The sequence below is a fragment of the Pan paniscus genome, chromosome 4 (genome assembly GCF_029289425.2).
Source record: "Pan paniscus chromosome 4, NHGRI_mPanPan1-v2.0_pri, whole genome shotgun sequence".
Taxonomy (NCBI): Eukaryota; Metazoa; Chordata; class Mammalia; order Primates; family Hominidae; genus Pan; species Pan paniscus.
In genome coordinates, this window is record NC_073253.2 from 136,742,824 (window position 1) to 136,764,380 (window position 21,557).

Consider the following 21,557-nt stretch of genomic DNA (forward strand, 5'->3'; position numbering starts at 1 on the left):
TTTGCTTCTGCTGGGATGGGGCAAGGGTGGGGTTCCTTCCCTTTTAGGACCTTACATGTGGGGAAAGTCTTCTGTGGCTCCTCATTTCTGAGCAGTCCCCGCAGCGCAAACTTGGCCAGTTATCCTTTTGGAGGTTGAGTTCCCCCAGCTCCGTTTCCTCCTATCACAATCACTGCATTTCCATGTAGATTCTGCTGTGTCTAAGAATACAGTGGCTGAGGGCTGGCCATCCCTGTGCCCTTCTCCATGGCAGCCCCAGAATGGTGCTGGTGACTCTCAATACACCTGGAATGCTAGGTTTCTGGGTTCTGCTCATATCACTGCCACCTGTGAGCCTTGAGTGAGCCACTGGCAGTTCCGGAGCTTCCTTCTCCCTGGAGTAATCTGAGATACTCACACTCTCTGCTTCTGGGAGCAAGTATGAGTATTAATTACCAGCCCACCCCAGAACCAGTGAGGAGGTGGCTCTAGGAGTGCTCCATGAGAGTGTGCAATGGGATAACACATCCCCTGGAAAGACCAGAAGGGACTCAGGAATGAAGTGGCTGGCCAGAGCCCCACACCTTCAGCTAGGTGGGAGATGGCTACACATCAGCCCCTTGAGAGCCCTGGAGACTTAGTTGGCCCTGCTTGGAGGCTGTGGGAGCTGGATCCCTCCCCGCTGCATCCCTTCCATTTTTCTCCGTCTCAGACAGAGCAGCCTTGTTCTCTTCTCCTTAGTCACAGACCATTGTCTGGCACGGAGTTCTAGGGGTGAGAAGTGTCCCGGGACTTGGATGCCCCGCAAAGGCCCAATCTGGCATGACTCCTAAATTAATAATGTATTTAGCTGTGGGAAGATATTCTTGCGAGCCAAGGGCCCAGAGAAGATGTCCCTGTGAATGTGTCACTGCACAACCTGGCACCAAAAGGGTTACCAGGAACAGCAGCCATCTTGCTGCAGAGGATGCTTTGTTCCCAGCTGAGGAGTTGAATAAATTCATTCTAGGGCTGGTAGAATTCTCATTGAAAAGCCTCCTTTGCCACTTTAGGGGGGCTTTCTCTGCACCTCTTCCCCCAGTTCCACAGAAGATGCCTTCAGTCCTTGAATTTTGGCTTAGGAGTTCTGACTCTGGGGGCAGGGAGGAAGGGGCCATTTCTTTAGGAAAGGAGTCTCAGCTTGCTCACTGTGGTCAGATGAAATGTGATTTATCTCTTGGTTTCTGGTACCTCAGACCTCTGAGACCTGAGGTGTATTTTGTCTTTGGAGATGAGTCCACCCCTGCCCCCTCTTAGTCCGTTTTCTTCTCTGTGCCCACTCCCCTCCTTCTCTCCCGGCCCATCCCTAGGGGCTCGGGTGACATTCTAACTTCTCACGGGTACTCAGCCCCTTTCCCTCTGTTTTCTCCACAGCAAGCCCCGCCCAACACGGACTGGCGTTTCTCTCAGGCCCAGAGACCCGGCACCAGCGGGTAGGTGACTGATTCTCCAGCCCACCCTCTTCTCTGCGGCATTTTCTCAGGGATGACGTGGGAGGAGATGGGGGAGGGCCCAGCATTTGCTACAAATGGCTTCTCCCTCAGTTTGAGATCCCAGGGAGGTCTTGGTGTGCGGGGGGCTGGCACACAGACCCCGGAAGGAAGAGGCGACTGCCCTGACTGTTCAGGAAGCTCAATTCACATGCTTGCCCCTTCCCTCCTCCCCACGACCGGCACCTTTTCCTATCCCCTGAGGGCACTGTGGAACCAAAGGATGGTCTTAAGCTGGTCTCTGGGTGAAAGCGAGGCTTTCTATGCCCATGTACTGCCAACCCCCTCCCCTGAGTTGAGCTGGGCTCCATTCTGACCTGGGGCTCAGGCAGAAAAACATTTGACCGGAGGAGGCGGTCCGCACTCAGCGCCTCCTCCAGAGCCTCCAGAGCCGAGGCTGACTGCAGCCTGGGGAGAGTGGAGGCAGCACAGCTGGAGGTGGAACTGAGGAAGGACTGGGCGGGGCATGGAGCAGGCCCCCCTCTCCGGCCCCTCCTCCCACTGTCCTCTGCCCCTACTTGTCCTGCTCTCTGTCTGTGGGGTCTCCGTGTCTCTGCCCCTTTTTCTTGAGTTTCTGTCTTTGCCACTCTCTCTTACCTCTCAGTCCTTCCCTCAGTCTCTATCTCGCTTTGCAATCTCTGCCTCTCCCTCTCTTCTCCATCTCTGTCTTAGCTTCCGTCTTGATTGCTGCACCTCAGCCTCAGTCCCTTTCATTTGTCTACTTGCATTGATCTGTACCGCCCACTGTGCCTGCCATGGCATAAGTGCTCAATAAATGTGGAGTGAGTAACTACACGGGACCCTTAGTCTCTTTCTCCTTCTCTCTCTCTGCCTCCCTGTCCTTGTCCTGGACCTCTTTTCTGTTTCTCCTTTCACCGTTTCCTAGCGCCTTGTGTTCTTCTATCCCCAGCCTCTATGTTTCTCTGTCTCTCACTATTTCTGCTTTCCTCTCTGTTCTTTGTCTCTCTTTGTCTCTGTCTCTGTATATCTTTCTTTGTCTCTGTCTCTGGTCTCTGTGCCTGTTGTCTTTTTCTGCCTCTTTCTCTGTTACTCTTTCTTTATCTCTCTTTTTCTTTTATCTTGTCTTTTTCTCTGAGCCTCTGTCTCTGTCTCTCATTTTTTTGTGCTTGTGGGCAAGCCAGCACACAAAACCACACACCACCAACACCCCGCTCTCTTCCTTCCCTGCCCCTCACACACTGAGCCTTTGATCACAGCTCTCCACCAGACACCCTCCCATCCAAGCAGCCCCAGCTGCTCATTTCAATCTGGTATGAATTCCTGCTGAGACAGGAACCCCCTGCGGGCTGAAGGGGAGGGAAACTTCAGCAGAAAGACCTTCAGTTGGTCTGAGCAGAGTGGGATAGGCTCTGCGCCAGGCCTCCCAGTTAGAAGTCAGGAGCCTGGAGGAGTCTCAGAGCCCAGGGAGAGAAGCAGGAGCTTGGGCCACCTTACCCTACCTCCTCAATGGTTGAGTACTTGCTGTCAACATTTGCCAAGTTGCTACAGATGCTGAGCTTCCAAGAGTTATCTTTCCCCCATCCTGCAACCAACCAAACCCTTGTTGCCACAAGGACCCAGGAGCCCTTGGTGTATGGCAGAGATTCCAGCTTCTGGGCATGCACAGTCCTGTCACCCATTTTAGGAACGCAAAGCGCTTCTTAGAAGGCCCCTAAAAAGCAGCAGATCAAAAGGCTTGGGCTGCCCTTGCCCTTCCTTTGACCCCAGCTGTTGTCCTTCTCCCTGCTGGCCTTGCCAACCTTCTCATAAGTTATCCATTAAGTCATTAATGTATTCATTCGTTCATTTATTCAACAAATATTTATCGAGCATCTACTATGAGCAGGGCCCCGTGCTAAACATTGGGCTATAGGAGTGAACAAGTAGATGTGATCCCAGAACTCATAGGCTTCCAGGCCAGCAGAGGAGACTGAAAATTTGCAACAAGTAACACTTAAAAAAAAAAAAAAAGGCTGGGCGCTGTGGTTCACGCCTGTAATCCCAGCACTTTGGGAGGCCAAGGTGGGTAGATCACTTGAGGTCAGGGGTTTGAGACCAGCCTGGCAGCCAACATGGTGAAACCCCATCTCAACTAAAAATACAAAAATTAGCCAGGCATGGTGGCAGGCACCTGTAATCCCAGCGACTTAGGAGGCTGAGGCAGAACTGCTTGAACCCGGAAGGCAGAGGTTGCAGTGAGCTGAGGTCACGAAAAAAAAATAATCTAGCCACAAATCACAGTAAGTTCTGAGAGGCAGAGAACAATGTGAGTGTAATGGGGGGGAAGATCAGAGAAGGCTTCTAGGAGGAGGTGACATTGAGAAGTTCTAGGCCATTTATGTTCCCTCTACCTACCACCACCCCAGGCCATACACTGGCTTTGAAGCAGAATTCACCATTGAACCTGGAAGCCCCACCAACTGCCTCTCATGTGTCCTCTGGGGTGAGCACCTTACCCCTGCCTCAACTCCCATTCCATCAAATGAGAGGCTTAGTGGCCTGGAATACATGTGGGAGCTCTTGGAGATATGGAGGAGAAGGTGCAGAACCTCTCTCTCTCTCCTCTCTCTGCTTCCTTAGTTAACTTGTGGAGGATGCAACAAACCTTTTTTTTTTTTTTTTAGACAGAGTCTTGCTCTGTTGCCCAAGCTGGAGTGCAGTGGTGCGATCTTGGCTCACTGCAACCTCTGCCTGCCAGGTTCAAGCGATTCTCCTGCCTCAGCCTCCCGAGTAGCTGGGACAGCAGGTGTGCACCACCACACCCAGCTCATTTTTGTATTTTTAGTAGAGACGGGTTTCGCCACGTTGGCCAGGCTGGTTTCAAACTCTCCGACCTCAACTGATCCACCTGCCTCAGCTTCCCAAAGTGCTAGAATTACAGGTGTGATCGCCCCCGGCCACAACAAACATTTTTGATTCAGCGGCTCCAAAGTGAAATAAGCGTTAGGATCTAGTCCAGTAACTTCAACTTCTCTCCTTCATTCATTCAACAAATGGTCAGTGAGCACTTTCTGTTGGCCAGGCAGTGTTCTCGATGTGGGAGGCCCCTGCCCTCAAGGAGTTTACAGTGCACTGAAGGAGACAAATATTGACCAAATAATTACAAAAATAAATGTGAGACTGAAACTGTCATAAATGCTAGGTAGAATTGTATCTGGTGGTGTGGGCGTATAATAGGGATTTGATTTAGGGAGCAGGAGGACATCCTGGAAATGAAGTTGTGCTGAGATCTGAAAGACAAATACAAATTAACCAGCTAAAGAAAAGAAGGAAGAGCATTCCAGATGGTCAGGCATACCAGCTTCAAAGCAGGGCTAGTGTTGAGTTCTTCAGTAAACTTGGTTCAAGATCAAGCCAGCTCTGGGTCACACTGCCTACACAGAAGGAAGAGCATTCCAAATGGGAAAAGCCTATGCAAAAGCCTTGTGGTGAGGCCTCCTGGGATCAAGGGAATGGCAGGGAGTTTTCTCTTTGCTGGCACTGGAGTGAGGGGATGAAGAGGAGAGGTTCCTTTTATCCAGTCTAACCCTGGTTCCAGCCTTCTGTTGATGCCCTGCCTCACTCCCTCCCCACCATTTTGCCCACTGCTCTCCAGCCTGGTCTGGTCAGACACACCAGCTTCAAAGCAGGGCTAGTGTTGAGTGCTTCAGTAAACTCGGTTCAAGTTCAAGTCAGCACTGGGTCACACTGCCTAGACAGAAGGAAGAAGACCTGGCCAGGTGTGGTGGCTCACGCCTGTAATCCCAGCACTTTGGGAGGCTGAGGTGGGTGGATCACCTGAGGTCAGGAGTTTGAGACCAGCCTGGCCAACATGATGAAACCCCATCTCTAGTAAAAATACAAAATATTAGCCAGGTGTGGTGGTGCACACCTGTAGTCCCAGCTACTCAGGAGGCTGAGGCAGGGGAATCGCTTGAACCCAGGAGGCGGAGGTTGCAGTGAGCTGAGATCACACCACTGCACTCCAGTCTGGGTGACAGAGCGAGACTCCATCAGGAAAGAAAGAAAGAAAAAGAGAGAGAGGGAGGGAAGGAAGGAAGGAAGGAAGGAAGGAAAGAAGGAAGGAAGGAAAGAAAGAAAGAAAGAAAAAGGGAGAAAAAATGAAGAAGACTTACATTCTGAAGTTCCTGCTTGGCACATGCTTCTCCTCCCCACCACCACTATCCCTTCTCAGGTCATCCTTTGGGTGTCTGATCCCAATAGCTGTTGTCTCAAGTTCTGAGCCCAGCAAACCATTTCCCCCTTCTTAGGCTGTAACCCAGGCCCTGCCCTGCAGCTGTCCCCAGCCTCTGCACAAAGAGTCTCCATTTGGTCCCTAGCCTGTTCTCTGATGGCTCCACACTACCATCCCTCCTCTGAGAGACAGTATCCCTGCTCTCTCTCAGTTTGGGCAGTCATTCAACAAACAAATAGCAACTTAATTTTTTTCCACTTATAAAATAGTACATGCTCATTATAGAAACATGAAAAATAGAAAAAAAATTAAAAGGAAAACCACCCATCATTTTACAATCTAGGGAGAACCACCACCAACTGCAGTTTAATATGAAACATTTCAAATATGTACAAAAGTAGAGAGAATGGTGTCATGAACCTGTATGATACCACTATCCAGCTTCAACTAATGCCTTATCTTGTTTTACCTATATCCCTACCCTTATCCTGTCCTTGGATTCTTTTGAAGCAAATCTCAGACATCATATAATTTCATCTTGGTCTCCACCATCTTTAACAGATGACCTTTTTTTTTTTTTTTTTTTTTTGGAGACAGAGTCTCACTCTCTTGCCCAGGCTGTGGCACAATCTCAGCTCACTGCAGCCTTCACCTCCCGGGTTCAAGCAATTCTCATGCTTCAGCCTCCTAAGTAGCTAGGATTACAGGTGTGCACCACTACACACAGCTAATATTTTGTATTTTCAGTACAAACAGGGTTTCGCCATGTTGGCCAGGCTGGTCTTGAACTCCTGGCCTCAAGTGATCCACCCTCCTCGGCCTCCCAAAATGTTGGGATTACAGGTGTGAGCCACCTTGCCCGGCCAGATGATTCTTTCATAAGGTCCACATTTTATATTTGAGTGAGTGTCTCTTAAGTATCTTACGCTCTTTTAATGTAAAAGACTTCCCCTCCATCTTCCATTTTTGCAATTTATTTGTTGAATCCCTACCTTTTCATATGTATCTTTCTAAACTTTTCTTTGTGTAATCAAAGAACATGCATGAGCTTCATTTTTATTTTTATTTATTTATTTATTTATTTATTTATTTTTTGATACGTAGCCTTGCTCTGTCACCCAGGCTGGACTGCAGTGGCACAATCTCGGCTCACTGCAAGCTCCGCCTCCCAGGTTCACGCCATGCTCCTGCCTCAGCCTCCAGAATAGCTGGGACTACAGGCGCCCACTACCACGCCCGGCTAATTATTTTGTATTTTTAGTAGAGACGGGGGTTTCACCGTGTTAGCCAGGATGGTCTCGATCTCCTGACCTCGTGATCCGCCCGCCTCGGCCTCCCAAAGTGCTGGGATTACAGGCGTGAGCCACCGCGCCTGGCCAAGCTTCATTTTAAAAAAATCTCATTCACCTAAATAAGTTGTTCACAAACTTGTCACACTTTCATGTGACACTTTATTCACATATTAAGAACTGTTATTCCCAGTCATATGGTACATTTCCTACTAGTTTTTTAAAAATAGCAACTGAGGCCATACTGTCCAACAGAGTTATAGCTTTTTTCTTCTTTGCAGTGTATCATGAGAATTTCCCCATGTCTTTCAAAATTCTTCCCAAGTCATTTGCAGAGTAACTCCTCTTATGAATATACATATTATTTTACAGAATAAGTCCTCATATGAATATACATATTATTTTTCTAATGCTAATGGGCTTTTGCTACATTAGAAAACATACACATTCATTTACAATTTTTTTTTTTGAGACAGAGTCTCGCTCTGTCTCCAGGCTGGGGTGCAGTGGCGCCATCTCGGCTCACTGCAAGCTCCACCTCCTGGGTTCAAGCAATTCTCCTGCCTCAGCCTCCTGAGTAGCTGGGACTACAGGCACGCGCCACCACGCCCAGCTAATTTTTGTATTTTTAGTAGAGACGGGGTTTCACCATGTTGACCAGGATGGTCTCAATCTCTTGACCTCGTGATCCGCCTGCCCCAGCCTCCCTAAGTGCTGGGATTACAGGCGGGAGCCACCATCCCCAGCCTCATTTACATTTTAACACAATTAAATTCAGGCTGTTGTCAGGGTGACTTCCTAGATTTCTCAGTTTTTTGAGCATGATGTAGGGAGTATTTTATTATAGTCCAGTCTATGGGATATTCCCTTATACACACACACACACACACCCCCCAAACTCAATAGGGCAAGAACCATATTCATCATCTCTTAAATCCTAGGTCCTGTCACAGGCCACTGCTTGGAAAATAGTTGACTAAATGTAGTCCATTTCTTCCATTTTTACTTTTCACTATTCCCCAAATCCTGGAAGAGTCCCTCATATCTGCTGCTGGGGCTCCAAGGCCTCCAAGCTGAAGCCCAGTACGTTGTTGTGCATAAGATCATAGGCCCTGGAATCATATTAGGCTGGCTTTCAGGTTGCAACTCTACCAGTTCCAGCTGTGTGACTCTGGTATAGTCTCTCAACCTCTCTGAGCCCTGTTTTCATCTGTTGGAAAATATAGATAATCACAACACTTATCTGCAGGGTGGTTCCGAGGATAAAAAAGACAAATATATTACCCAGTCAGCTTAGAATAGGAAGCTCTCAGTAAATGGTTAAAAAAGAGGTCTCTCTCCCTCTGCTCATCTCTTACCCAGCTTCACATAATTGGCAGCCCACCCACCTGTTTGGCCCTCAACCTTCAACCATTTCCCAGGACGCCTCCTTACACTCCTGATCATCATGGTTCCAACCCCACTTTTCCACTCAGCTTTGTTCCCTCAACACCACTGCTCCCTGTGACAGGTCATCCTCCTAACCTCTGGCATCTGGTCCCGTTGTCTCCCTGACAACCCGCATGCTCTCCTCCCTGCAACCCCCGCCGCTTGCCTGCTCTCCCTACTTTACTCCCATTAGCCCCCTTCACCTGGGGCTGAGAACACCTGGCCTTGACCCTGCACCCTCAGCCAGGCCCACAGAGCTCAGTCGGGCTGGAAGTAAGGACCCCAGATATTCAGTTGAGGAATTTAACATTAATACAATAATATAGAATCCACCAGCAGATTTTCATAAATGTTCTGTGTGTTCTTTTATCCTTTTTTTTTAATCCAGGATTTTATCAAGGAGCATAGATTGCATTTGGTTGTCACGTCTTTCCTCTCCTTTAATCTGGAGCCAGCTCCCAGTCTTTCTATTTTTTTTAATGACATGGATATTTTTAAAGAGTCCAGGCCAGTTGTCCTTTAAAATGTCCCCGAACCTGGATTTGCTGGCTATTCTCTGATGGTTAGATTCAGATTACACACCTTGGTAGGAATACTTCCCGCAGCATCACAGTGGGACTCATCTAATGTCGGCCTGTCCCACTATCAGTGATGCTGAGTTTGTTCGTGTGGTAAAAACAGTGTCCCAGATCTCTCCATTATAAAAATATATTTTTATAAAGATATTTTAAAATATTTGTGAAAATATAAGTAATCTGTGGATGATACTTTGAGATAGGCAGCAACCCTTCATGCAATTTTAGTATTCCCTGATGATCCTTGCCTGTATCTGTTTTTACATCAGTGATTACAAAGCGGTGATGTTCTGTCATTCCTTCTACATGTATTTGCTGGTATTCTTCTGAAAATTACCTGGATGATTTCTTCAGATTTAAATTCACTGTCTTTTCCTTGGGGAAGCCTGGACTGGCTGAGCTGCCTAACCCTGACTCTCTGTCTTTTTTTTTTTTTTTTTTTTTTTGACAGGGAGTCTAGCTCTGTTGCCAGGCTGGAGTGCAGTGGCAACCTTCACCTCCTGGGTTCAAGCGATTCTCCTGCCTGATCCTCCCACGTAGCTGGGATTACAGGCGTGTGCCACCATGCCCGGTTAATTTTTTTTTTTTAATATCTATTTTAGTTGAGACAGGGTTTCACCATGTTGGTCAGAATCGTCTCGATCTCCTGACCTCGTGGTCTGCCCGCCCCTGCCTCTCTTCATACCCTCTGGTAGCCCCTGACACAGCCCATGGCAAGTATCACAATTGCAATTACTCTATTGTGTAATTATTTAAAATCAGCCTCTCAGTGCCCACCATGAGCACTGTAAAGATGGACAATTTCTATCATATTCACAGCCATAACCCCAGCACCTAGCTCTGTGTCTGGTACATAGTAATTGCTCAAGAAAGAATTGTTGGAGGGGCACGGTGGCTCACGCCTGTAATTCCAGCACTTTGGGAAGCGGAGGCAGGTGGATCATGAGGTCAGGAGTTCGAAACCAACCTGGCCAATATGGTGAAACCCCGTCTCTACTAAAAATACAAAAATTCGCTGGGCATGGTGGCATGTGTGCACTTGTCGTCCTAGCTGCTCAAGAGGCTGAGGCAGGAGAATCACTTGAACCTGGGAGGCAGAGGTTGCAGTGAGCCAAGATCGCGCCACTGTACTCCAGCCTGGGTGACAGAGCGAGACTCCAGCTCAAAAAAAAAAAAAAAAAAAAGAAAAGAAATAATTATTGAATCAATGGAAACAGAATTACAACTCTTCCCACTTTTGGGAAGGAGAATTGAGATTCCTGCTTTCCCCTTCAACCCTAGCTTTATGTTTGTTGTGATGGTATAGAGGTCACACATGGCAGCCTTGTGTCTGTTCTTAGGCTGAGTTCATCTACTTAGGGACGGGGAATCCCAGATTGGGCAAAACCAAAAGCAGGGACAGACCTTGGAAAAATTGTAAAGCAGTTCTTGGTTGTGCTCACCCACCATGACAAAATATGCACACACACAACGCAACACACACACACACACACACACATTTTCATGCCTTCAAGGCCTACCCTACAGCCTTTCCCATGGTGCCAAACCCTTCTTCTTACCTTACAGTCACTTAACTGTCTCTGCTGGTCTCTTCCCACTCATTTAGGCAACAAATATTTATTGAAAAACTTCTCTGAGCCAGATGGTGCCAAACAGTTACCTAAAGGGCAGACTGTGTGTGTGCCAGGGCTGTTTGCCGCCAACACTCCCCTGCAAATTGAAATAATTTCATCCTTGGAAATTCAAAAAAATCATGAAAATTGTCACTGTGGGAAAATTCCAAGTAGAGCTGAACCTTCTAAGAAGCAGAGAGTTCTTCTTATGGTTTAGTATTTTTTTAAATTATGAATCATTTCATGTTTTTTCAACACTCGGAGTTTCTAAAAGTCTCAATTAGGTCCAAGTGCTAGGCTTTGTGCTAGGTGCTTCAGTAGGAAGCAGGTGGAGTCGCTGCCTCACAGAAGTCAGTGTGGTGGAGGAACAGACAGGCACTACAACAGCTGCAGTGTGACTAGTGCCATGTGGGGCAGCCGCTGGGATGGGAGTACAGTGGAGGCACCTGCCCAGTCTGAGTGGATCTCCTCTGATATATTTTATTCATGTCATCATGGCAAATGTTGGGGGACTGGCATTCTAGGGAACACCATCTGCCCAGGATTCACAGCAAGAGGGAACTTGAGGGATAGGAAAGTGCACCTTGGAAAAGGTTTGATGATAGAGTGTTTGAGGGCGGGGGGTGGGGGTTCTTGTAAAATAGGAGGGGCAGGTTCTTCTATGGCCGTGGATTTTACTCTGAGGGCTTAGGAAGCCATTGAATTTTAGAAATTTCTTCTCCCTGCTCCAGGGTCTCTTGGGGCCTCCTACATCTCCCCCTAGGTACCTCCTAGGTCCCCACTTTTTCTCTAGCTCTGGAACATTCTCTTCCATTTCCCACCTTCACAGTCCTCTGGAGAAGGTCTGATCTCCCTCACTATGACAGGAAGCCAGGCTCTCTCATGGTGGGTGGGGGAATGCACTATGTTCAATGCATCAGACCAGCCTGGCCAACATGGTGAAACCCCATCTGTACTAAAAATACAAAAATTAGCCTGGCACAGTGGCAGGTGCCTGTCATCCCAGCTACTTGGGAGACTGAGGCAGGAGAATCGCTTGAACCCAGGAGGTGGATGTTGCAATGAGCCAAGATCACGCCACTGCACTCCAGCCTGGATGACAGAGTAAGACCCTGTCTAAAACAAAAAGAAAAAAGCATCGGAGACAGCAAAGAGCTGGTTTGAGGGACTGACTTGTGGGATTCTGGCTTCTGAAGGATTGTAGAAATGCCTCCTACCTTGCTGAGAGAAACAGGTCTTGGGCATGGGGTAGGGTTAGGGTACTAGGTTTGGGAGCCCTGGGAGAGGACAGGAGGGGCATGAGCTTGTGCCGGCCTGGGAGTCTGTGCTCACCATCCAACTTTCTCCCCAGCTCCCAAAATGGCGATGACACCGGCACCTGGCCCAACAACCAGTTTGACACAGAGATGCTGCAAGCCATGATCTTGGCCTCCGCCAGTGGTAAGTGGTGTCAGTGTGTGTATGGAAGAGTGGGAGACCTGGGGTTCTGGGGTGCGTCTCACAGCCACCATGCCCACGGACTGGATGTCAAACCTGTGTAGTTTCTCCAGATCTTTCGGCAGGTCTGAAAGGGCCCACAATTCCAAACATAAAGCCTGGAATTGTGGCTAAGGAACAGCAGAGGGGTTGGGGGTCCTGGGATGCCTGGAGGAGAGCGAACAAGGAAAAGACTCATGGAGGGAATAGTTGTTACAAGTCTAGCTCTGGAATGGGACAGTGTAGCTCAGGTCCTAGCTCTGCTACTATCCTTGGGACTTGGATCAACTTGCTCAATCTCTCTAAACCTCAGTTTCCTCAGCCTAGAAAGTGGGGACAGGGACCCCAAAGGGTTGTTGTAGAGATTAAATGAGATGATACCACAAAGCATAGAGTTCTGGGCCTGGCGCTTGGAAGCCCTCAAGCAATGAAAGTGGGTGTAGAAATCCCCAGCAGAGAGAACACCTCTTTATGCGAGGCTCCTCTTTCGCTGCCCCTAACTCCAGAGTAGGATTCTGGTTTTCCCATAAGGTTGACTAAGGGCTTCCTTTGTAATAGAGATTCGGCTAGTGGTGGTTGTCCCTGAAGAGTCACTAGGGCCCAGAGCAGGAGAAGAAGAATATCATTTGTCCTTAAGAGCACAGGCTTAGGCTGGGCGTGGTGGCTCACGCCTGTAATCCCAGCACTTTGGGAAGCTGAGGCGGGAGGATCATGAGGTCAGGAGTTCGAAACCGGCCTGGCCAACATAGTGAAACCCTGTCTCTACTAAAAATACAAAAATTAGCTGGGCATGGTGGTGCGTGCCTGTAGTCCCAGCTACTTGGGAGGCTGAGGCAGGAGAATCGCTTGAACCTGGGAGGTGGAGGCTGTGGTGAGCAGAAAATCGCACCACTGCACTCCAGCCTGGGCAACAGTCTCGCTCTGTCTCAAAAAAAAAAAAAAAAAAGCACAGGCTTTAGAGGCAGGCCAATCTGGATTCAAATCCTGGCACCTGGCACCACCACTTAGCAATGAGTCCTTAGGTAAGTTATTAAACCCCCTCGGTTTCACTTACTATTAATGGGCACAGTATTAACGGATCTCACTGTGGTGTTACCAGGGCCAAATGCAAGTCCCTCAGCACAGGATTGGCAGAGAGTAAGGGCACAATATATTATTATCTTTGCTGACCCAAACCCGTTTTTTACTGGGTAGAAAGCAGAATTAGAATAATGCCTATTAATAAAGACTAGCTTCTGGAGCAGCAAATCCTGGGCTTATAAGGAGGCTGGCAGAGGATCAAGGCATTGCCCTATATCATGAACTGATAGCCCTGCCCTCCAGCACGTCTGGAGGACTGGTGGGTAGAGAACCAGGTGAAATCACAAGAAGCACTGTCATCACACCTGGGCACATGCTAAACAAACTTTAGGGGCCTCCTGTCAATGAATCCTCTCAATAGCTCTGCAAGGCAGGTCTGATTTCTCACATTCGACAGATGAGAGAACCGAGAAGGCACTTGCCCCAGGGTCCTCAGTTTTGAGCTGCCAAGCTGAGGTTCTAACCTGGCTCAACTCCTAAGTTTATGCTCTTTCTACTATAGGGACCATGGCTGCCTTTGGATCCAGCCTCGGCTTCTCTATTACCTGAGCAGGATGAGAGGCTGTCCTCTTCCTCGAGCTCTGCTTTATTCTTCCAGATCAGGGTTGCCAGATAAAATACAGGATGCCCAGTTACAGTTGAATGTCAGATAAACAGCAAGTACTATTTCAGCATAAGTCAGTCTCAAATGTTGCATGAGACATAATCTACTAAAAAAAAAAAGCTTATTGTTTACCTGAAATTCAAATTTAACTGGGAGCCCTGTACTTTTATTTACTAAATCTGGCAACTCTACCCCAGATGTCTGTGAGGTTAAGTGGGGCCAGGCCTACAGCTGACGGAAGGACAGAGAGAGAGGTGGCAGGGACTGCTGGCCTCCTGAGGCAGAGCTGTCCCAGGTCTGGTGGGGCTATGATTCCAGAGAGGCCAGAGACTGAGTATGAAAGTGGCAGGCGGCTGGGTCTGAGGAGTTGCCAAGTTGGCCTCTTGAGGGAAATAAACAGGTATATTTAGCTGTTGTGGCCTTGCGCCCTGAGGCCAGGAAGCAGCTTTTTAGCCTAAATCCAGATGTTAAAAACAGAAATGAAATCAGTATTTATGGCCCCAAACCCTCCAAGCAAGTCATGCAGCTCGTTCCCCTGTCAAGGCCTCCCACCTTTGGCCCACACAGGGCCTGACCCTCGTCTAAGCCTGCGCCCTGGGGAACGGACCCTGGGGGTGGAGGTGGTGGGTCAGGCCCTGCTCTCACTTTCACACCCGCTTCCTAGCCCTGAAACCAGAGAGGTTCCTGAAGTCCAGCCCAGCCAGGCCTGTGGGGCTGCTGAGAGGGGTTAAGTAAGAGGGAGAGTAAAAACCGACACTTGGGAGGAGGCTTTTAAAATAAACATCTGCGGGGAGGGATGCTCTCAAGGAGGCTGCAGTTTGCAGCTCAGCCAGCTGTGTTCCAGCTAATCAGCCTCCTTGGGCTACTCTGGAGTTGCTGCCTTGGCCCTGGGATGGGGTAGGTTAAGAGGACAGAGGGAGGTCAGGGAGCTGGGGGCTGAGTTTCCCTGAGTAGAGGCTGGCACAGGAGAGAAGGCATCACCCCCACCTCGTCCAGGCCAGAAGATGTCCAGCTTCTTGAGGCTCTCCTAAGTCTGCCTCTCCTTGGACCAAGAGAAAATCCCGGTCCTTGACCAAGGTGGGCCTTGGGGGGAGTGGGGTGTAGAGGGAGGGGCACTGGAGAACTGACTCTACAGAAAGTCAAAGCTGGCAATCCAACTTCTTCCCCTCAGATTTATAGATGGGAAAACAGGCTTGAGCCACGCAGAGACTTGACCAAGCTCACACAGTTCCTTAGTGGCAGAGCAGAGCAAATATTCTCTTTCTTTTACATTCTGCATTTCCATATCTTCTCTCCCTCCTGGTCCAGCCCAACCTCAGGGCACCCCCCACGAGGTGGGCGGGGGATGGCTTTGTCACTTGCACCCACTCGGGGTGCTACTCAGAGATCTTGGGTGCACATAGGACGTGGGTGGGCCGAGCTTCTAGCTACTCCGTCAGGCCCTTCCTGTCATTCTGTTTCTGCCTCCCTTCTCCCTGCTTCTCCGTGTTCCTCCTCATTCTTTTCTGTGTGCAGGGAGACTACACCCCCCACCCCGCTCTTTCTCTGGCGCCTCTGAGGTCCCCCCTCTAGCCCCTAAATCACTCTGGAATCCTGGCTCTTTGAAGCCAGATCTGGGCCCCCCTCCCCTACCCCTTCCATTCCCAGGCTGGGAAAGGCTGAAGAGGCTGACGGCTGGAGGGGAGGGGGCGGGGCGGTGGCGGATCTGGCTTCCTTTTGGAGTTAATTAGGGAAAACAGAGAAATGTCAGCGGAATGAAACGGCTGGGGGTGGGGGCTAGCTGGGGTAGGAGAGGAGGAAGTGGGCAGCTGCTCCCTCCCACTCAACCCCTCTCCCCCGCCCCCAGAAAGCTCTCAGCTCCGGGGATTTGCGACATGAAATGGGGGCTGTAGAAACCTGAGCGCTGGTGCGTGAAGAGAAAAACCGAGGCGCATCCCGGCTCTCCCCTCCCGTGTGCCCTCCTCCTCTTATGCCGGCTTGAAAATATTTCCTGTCTCTCTATTTCTCAATCCCTGGTTGATGTCCCAGGATTACTCAGCCTCTCCGGCTTTAGTCACTCTCTCTACCCGCTCCCAGGGTCCAGGGTGGAGGCAGAGGGAGGCTGGGAGAGAAGCTCTACTGCCAGCTGGGCCTGGGCTGGCCTGGGCATCCCTGAGGTTTTAACTGTCTCCTAACCACAGAGGCTCTCAGGGCCTCCAGCAGCGAGCCCCAATGAGTCAAATTCTTGTTTCCTCCTCTCCCACCCCCGACCCAGTCAGGGCAGGTGAGGGGTAGAGGTGATGGCATGCTGGATGTGACGGTGTTGATGATGTATTGCACAGGATGAAGCACCATCTCATTTAGTCCTCACAGCAGCCTTCACAGTGCGTACAAATCAGCTGGCAATTCCGAGAGGCTGCATTCTAAACAAGTTCCTGGGTGATGCTGAGCCAGGGCCAGAGTGTGGACTTCTCTGGGCCCCAGTTTCTTCTTCTGTACAGTGGGACGTTGGACTGGAGGTGCTGTCTGATGTCACCTAGCTGTGACACTCTGAGCCTGTGCCTAAAGTGTCCCTGAGATGTCTAGTCCCTGAGATCATCATCTCCTCAGCTTCATAGAGCAGGGCTCTTCTCCATCTTCTCTCTACCTCCCATTCACTCAGAACAGGGATAAGGTCCAAGCTGCTGGTGGTGATGGTGACTGACTGTCCCTTCCAGCATGCGCTTAGGTACACTTGGGCCTGAATGCCCCTCTAACAAATGCTACTGGGTATGGCCTTGGTCCTTCTAACACTTGGTTCCCTCATCTGTAAAATGAGGGTCATACCACATAGCTGGCTGGGCTGTTATGTAGAGGTTAAAAGTGATTGTGCATGTGAAGCATCCAGCAGAGTGCCTGGCACACAGTAGGTGCTCAAATGCTGTTTTGAAATACAAAAATTAGCTGGGCTAGTGGTGTGCACCTGTAATCTCAGCTACTGAGGAGGTTGAGGCAGGAGAATCACTTGAGCCCAGGAGGCAGAGGTTGCAGTGAGCCAGGATCGCGCCACTGCACTCCAGGCTGGGCGACAGAGCAGGACTCCATCTTAAAAAAAAAAAAAAAAAAAAATGCTGTTTTGAAATGGAGGCTTGGAAGAGCGCTCTTCACCCCCACCCCACACAATTACTAACGGAACTACCGAATCTCTACTCCGTGCCAGGCCTTGCTTGGCAAAGGCTAGGGGCATGTAAAGCCATGGTTTCATGGCTGCTGCCCTCCAGGAGCCCATGGTCTAGTGGGGGAGTCAGAGGCTCCCTTGAGAAAGCCAGGGCAAGGAACTGAGAGCCCATGTCACAGCCCTGAGAGAAATACCAGCGAATGTGTTTTGAGCACTTACATCTACCAGGCACTATTTTACGTACCTGACATACATTTTCTAATTTAGCATTCACTAAAACCCGAAGAGGTGGTTACCATTATCATCCCCGTTTTGCAGATGAGAAAACTGAAGTGGCATAGGGAGGTTAGGTAGACTTGCCCAGGATCACAGTGAGTAAGGAAAGGAGCTAGGAATCAAACCTAGACTTTCTCACTCCAGAGCCTCTTAACCTCTACCTTCAACTCTTGTGAAGAGAGACTACCCTATATTCCCAGTGCTCAACGTGGTCAAGGCCCAGGGTGCTGTATAGGCATTCATTAACTGCTGGGGATATAAGACAGTGACTGTTGAGGACCCTAAGTTTAGCTCCCACCTGATCTTCCTCTGTCTCTGCAGAAGCTGCTGATGGGAGCTCCACCCTGGGAGGGGGTGCCGGCACCATGGGATTGAGCGCCCGCTACGGACCCCAGTTCACCCTGCAGCACGTGCCCGACTACCGCCAGAATGTCTACATCCCAGGCAGCAATGCCACACTGACCAACGCAGCTGGCAAGCGGGATGGCAAGGCCCCAGCAGGTGGCAATGGCAACAAGAAGAAGTCGGGCAAGAAGGAGAAGAAGTAACATGGAGGCCAGGCCAAGAGCCACAGGGCGGCCTCCCCCCAACCAGCCCAGCTTCTCCTTACCTGTACCCAGGCCTCAGAGTTTCAGGGCTAACCCCCAGAATACTGGTAGGGGCCAAGGCCATGCTCCCCTTGGGAAACAGAAACAAGTGCCCAGTCAACACCTACCCCCTTCCCCCCCAGGGGGTTGAATATGCAAAAGGAGTTCTGCTGGGAACCCCCATCCAATCAATTGCTGTACCCATGGGGGTAGTGGGGTTAGTGTAGACACCAAGAACCGTTTGCCACACCCCGTTTAGTTACAGCTGAACTCCTCCATCTTCCAAATCAATCAGGCCCATCCATCCCATGCCTCCCTCCTCCCCACCCCACTCCAACAGTTCCTCTTTCCTGAGTAAGGTGGTTGGGGTGTTGAAGTACCAAGTAACCTACAAGCCTCCTAGTTCTGAAAAGTTGGAAGGGCATCATGACCTCTTGGCCTCTCCTTTGATTCTCAATCTTCCCCCAAAGCATGGTTTGGTGCCAGCCCCTTCACCTCCTTCCAGAGCCCAAGATCAATGCTCAAGTTTTGGAGGACATGATCACCATCCCCATGGTACTGATGCTTGCTGGATTTAGGGAGGGCATTTTGCTACCAAGCCTCTTCCCAACGCCCTGGGGACCAGTCTTCTGTTTTGTTTTTCATTGTTTGACGTTTCCACTGCATGCCGTGACTTCCCCCACCTCCTCCTCAAACAAGAGACTCCACTGCATGTTCCAAGACAGTATGGGGTGGTAAGATAAAGAAGGGAAGTGTGTGGATGTGGATGGTGGGGGCATGGACAAAGCTTGACACATCAAGTTATCAAGGCCTTGGAGGAGGCTCTGTATGTCCTCAGGGGATTGACAACATCCTCCAGATTCCAGCCATAAACCAATAACTAGGCTGGACCCTTCCCACTACATAATAGGGCTCAGCCCAGGCAGCCAGCTTTGGGCTGAGCTAACAGGACCAATGGATTAAACTGGCATTTCAGTCCAAGGAAGCTCGAAGCAGGTTTAGGACCAGGTCCCCTTGAGAGGTCAGAGGGGCCTCTGTGGGTGCTGGGTACTCCAGAGGTGCCACTGGTGGAAGGGTCAGCGGAGCCCCAGCAGGAAGGGTGGGCCAGCCAGGCCATTCTTAGTCCCTGGGTTGGGGAGGCAGGGAGCTAGGGCAGGGACCAAATGAACAGAAAGTCTCAGCCCAGGATGGGGCTTCTTCAACAGGGCCCCTGCCCTCCTGAAGCCTCAGTCCTTCACCTTGCCAGGTGCCGTTTCTCTTCCGTGAAGGCCACTGCCCAGGTCCCCAGTGCGCCCCCTAGTGGCCATAGCCTGGTTAAAGTTCCCCAGTGCCTCCTTGTGCATAGACCTTCTTCTCCCACCCCCTTCTGCCCCTGGGTCCCCGGCCATCCAGCGGGGCTGCCAGAGAACCCCAGACCCGCCCTTACAGTAGTGTAGCGCCCCCTCCCTCTTTCGGCTGGTGTAGAATAGCCAGTAGTGTAGTGCGGTGTGCTTTTACGTGATGGCGGGTGGGCAGCGGGCGGCGGGCTCCGCGCAGCCGTCTGTCCTTGATCTGCCCGCGGCGGCCCGTGTTGTGTTTTGTGCTGTGTCCACGCGCTAAGGCGACCCCCTCCCCCGTACTGACTTCTCCTATAAGCGCTTCTCTTCGCATAGTCACGTAGCTCCCACCCCACCCTCTTCCTGTGTCTCACGCAAGTTTTATACTCTAATATTTATATGGCTTTTTTTCTTCGACAAAAAAATAATTAAAAGTTTCTTCTGAAAAGCTGAACGTTTCTGTATAAGCGATGGAAGCTCCAGGCATGTGTGCATGAAGTGATGAGCTGAGGTGGGTGCTGGAAGAAGGGCGGAATCCGGAGGCCACTTTGTGTCACTGCGCGTCTAGATGTTTCCGAATTGCGTGTGTGTGTGTGAGACTGTGCAATATGGTTGTGTATGCTTGCAATGCCGTTGTGCCTATGAGACAGTGTGCGATTGTGTGCCTATGGATCTGTGTACCGTGTGCCATTGTGTGATCGGTCCGCTGTGGGGGTGGGGATCTGAGTGCGGCGTGTCAGTGTGCAGTGGAGTGTGCAGTCTACGCTTGCGGCTGTCTCCAGGCAGAAGAGGAGACCCCGGCGCGGGCGGGGGCGGGTTGGCGCCGGGCAAACGCCTTGGGTAGAGGGGAGAGGACGTTTCGTTAGTTCCCGCCCCTTCCTGACTAAAGTTGCCTACCCGAAGCGCCCCGGAGGGCTTCACGGGAGGAGGGTAGACTCTCCTTTGCCCCCGCACCCCCACCCCCGCTGCCTAGGGGTTTTGGGAAAGCCGCGGGAGTGGGAGGGAATGCGGGAGGCGATTCTTCCAAAGCCAAGTCTGCAGCTCGAGCCTCAGTTTCCCCATCTGGAATTCGCCTTCCCGCTGACATCTCCGTAGCGAAGCCTAAGAAATTGGAGGGCTCATCTTCTTCTTGCGGGGGTCAAGGGGACTGAAAGGACGTGCAGGAAATTAGATCCATCGCAGACTCAGCTCCCCTCCCTCCTTCCTGTCGGTGCTTTTCCACTCACTCGCCTGCTCTCCCATCTCCCCGCCCCCTCCGCCTGCCTCCTCGAAGCACTGTGGGATTCCGAGGTTGCTGCAGCCAGAGAAGCTGCAGAAAACACGGAGCTGGGGGTGAAGGGGGACTTAAAAGGGGAACTACCCGGAAGGACCCAAGAACACAAAGACAGAGCCACTGGGGTTATCTGGCTGGTCAGCAAGGGTATGCGGCTTCCTCCGCGCTGCGGAGGCTCCCAGAGCCAGGTCACCCATTCTGCCAGCTCAAGTCTGTTGTCATGGGAACCAAACCTTCCAACTTAAGAATCTGGGGGCGACTTTCTAGCGTGGGAGGAAGGGTGGTGTGCACGGTTGCTGAGATGGAAGCAGGGTTTTGTTACTCAGAGCCAGGCTGCGGAGGGGCGGGGTGCCGGGCGCCTGGGTTCTATTCCAGGCACAGCAGCAGACTGGCAGAGCGCGTGAGCAGCTGTGGTTTGTCCCCTAATTGGTATGTGTGCCTATAAAGCTCTGAGCCAGAAAGGCGTGGCCTCCGGGGGGACGGGAGGGAGGCGGCAGGCAACCCATCCCCACACCTCAGGCCATACTGAGGAGGCAGCTGCCCAGGCTCCAGGGCTATTTAAAAGGCTTTTATTTCCAGTTCCAGAGCCCACCCGAATGGGTTTGTGGTCCTCTCCAAGGCCTCTCCCTGTCTATCCTGGGCCTGCTCATTGCTGGTCTGGCTTTTTTGTGCAGGTCATAACGTGCTCAGACAAGTATGGCTCCAAGTGGCAAGTCATCTGGAGCATGACCTCAGGCTCCTAACCTCTGCTGGGCAGGCTCAGGTTTCCACCCCAGGGTAAACCCCTCTACTCTGGAATGTGGTCTGTGGCCACCAACAGAGCAGAGGGGATGAGAAAATGGGAGCCAGATGCTTCCCTCAGCAAGAGACACAGGTACTGCCAGGAAACCTTGCGTGACATCTGGGAACATGAAAGGTTCCAAGTGAGTTCCAAAAAAGGGCTCCAAACCAAGTAGCAGCAATGTGGAAGAGTCAGGGAGCTGAACCAGGCGCCCACTCCTTTACTGTGGCCAAACGGCCCTGAGGTGAGCTCTGGTGGGGCAGCAGCCGCCATGTATTAATCATCTCTAGCCCTGTGCCCAAGTAAAGTGTCTGGCACCTTTAGCTTTTTCACAGTGATTTGTCAGGTCAACCAGGGATTTGAGGCAGGAAAGACTAGAGGAGCCTGGACTAGAGTGAAAAGAAAACAGCTCAGAAACTCACACAGGAAGCTGTAAGGCAG

General features: G+C 50.8%; 1 protein-coding gene across 22 annotated transcripts in view; it reads left to right on the top strand.

Annotated features, from left to right (window-relative positions):
• LOC100979108 (protocadherin gamma-C3) overlaps window positions 1-19,510 on the top strand; it is a 191,335-nt gene extending 171,825 nt beyond the window's left edge. For all 22 annotated transcript variants that reach the window (XM_034960656.3, XM_034960653.3, XM_014345024.4 and 19 more), the window contains 3 exons: window positions 1,393-1,451; window positions 11,939-12,027; window positions 17,481-19,510. In XM_034960656.3, the coding sequence (XP_034816547.1) occupies window positions 1,393-1,451; window positions 11,939-12,027; window positions 17,481-17,707 (375 nt within the window). In that variant the 3' untranslated portion in view covers window positions 17,708-19,510. The remainder of the gene's footprint in view (window positions 1-1,392; window positions 1,452-11,938; window positions 12,028-17,480) is intronic.
• The last annotated feature ends 2,047 nt before the right edge of the window (window positions 19,511-21,557 follow it).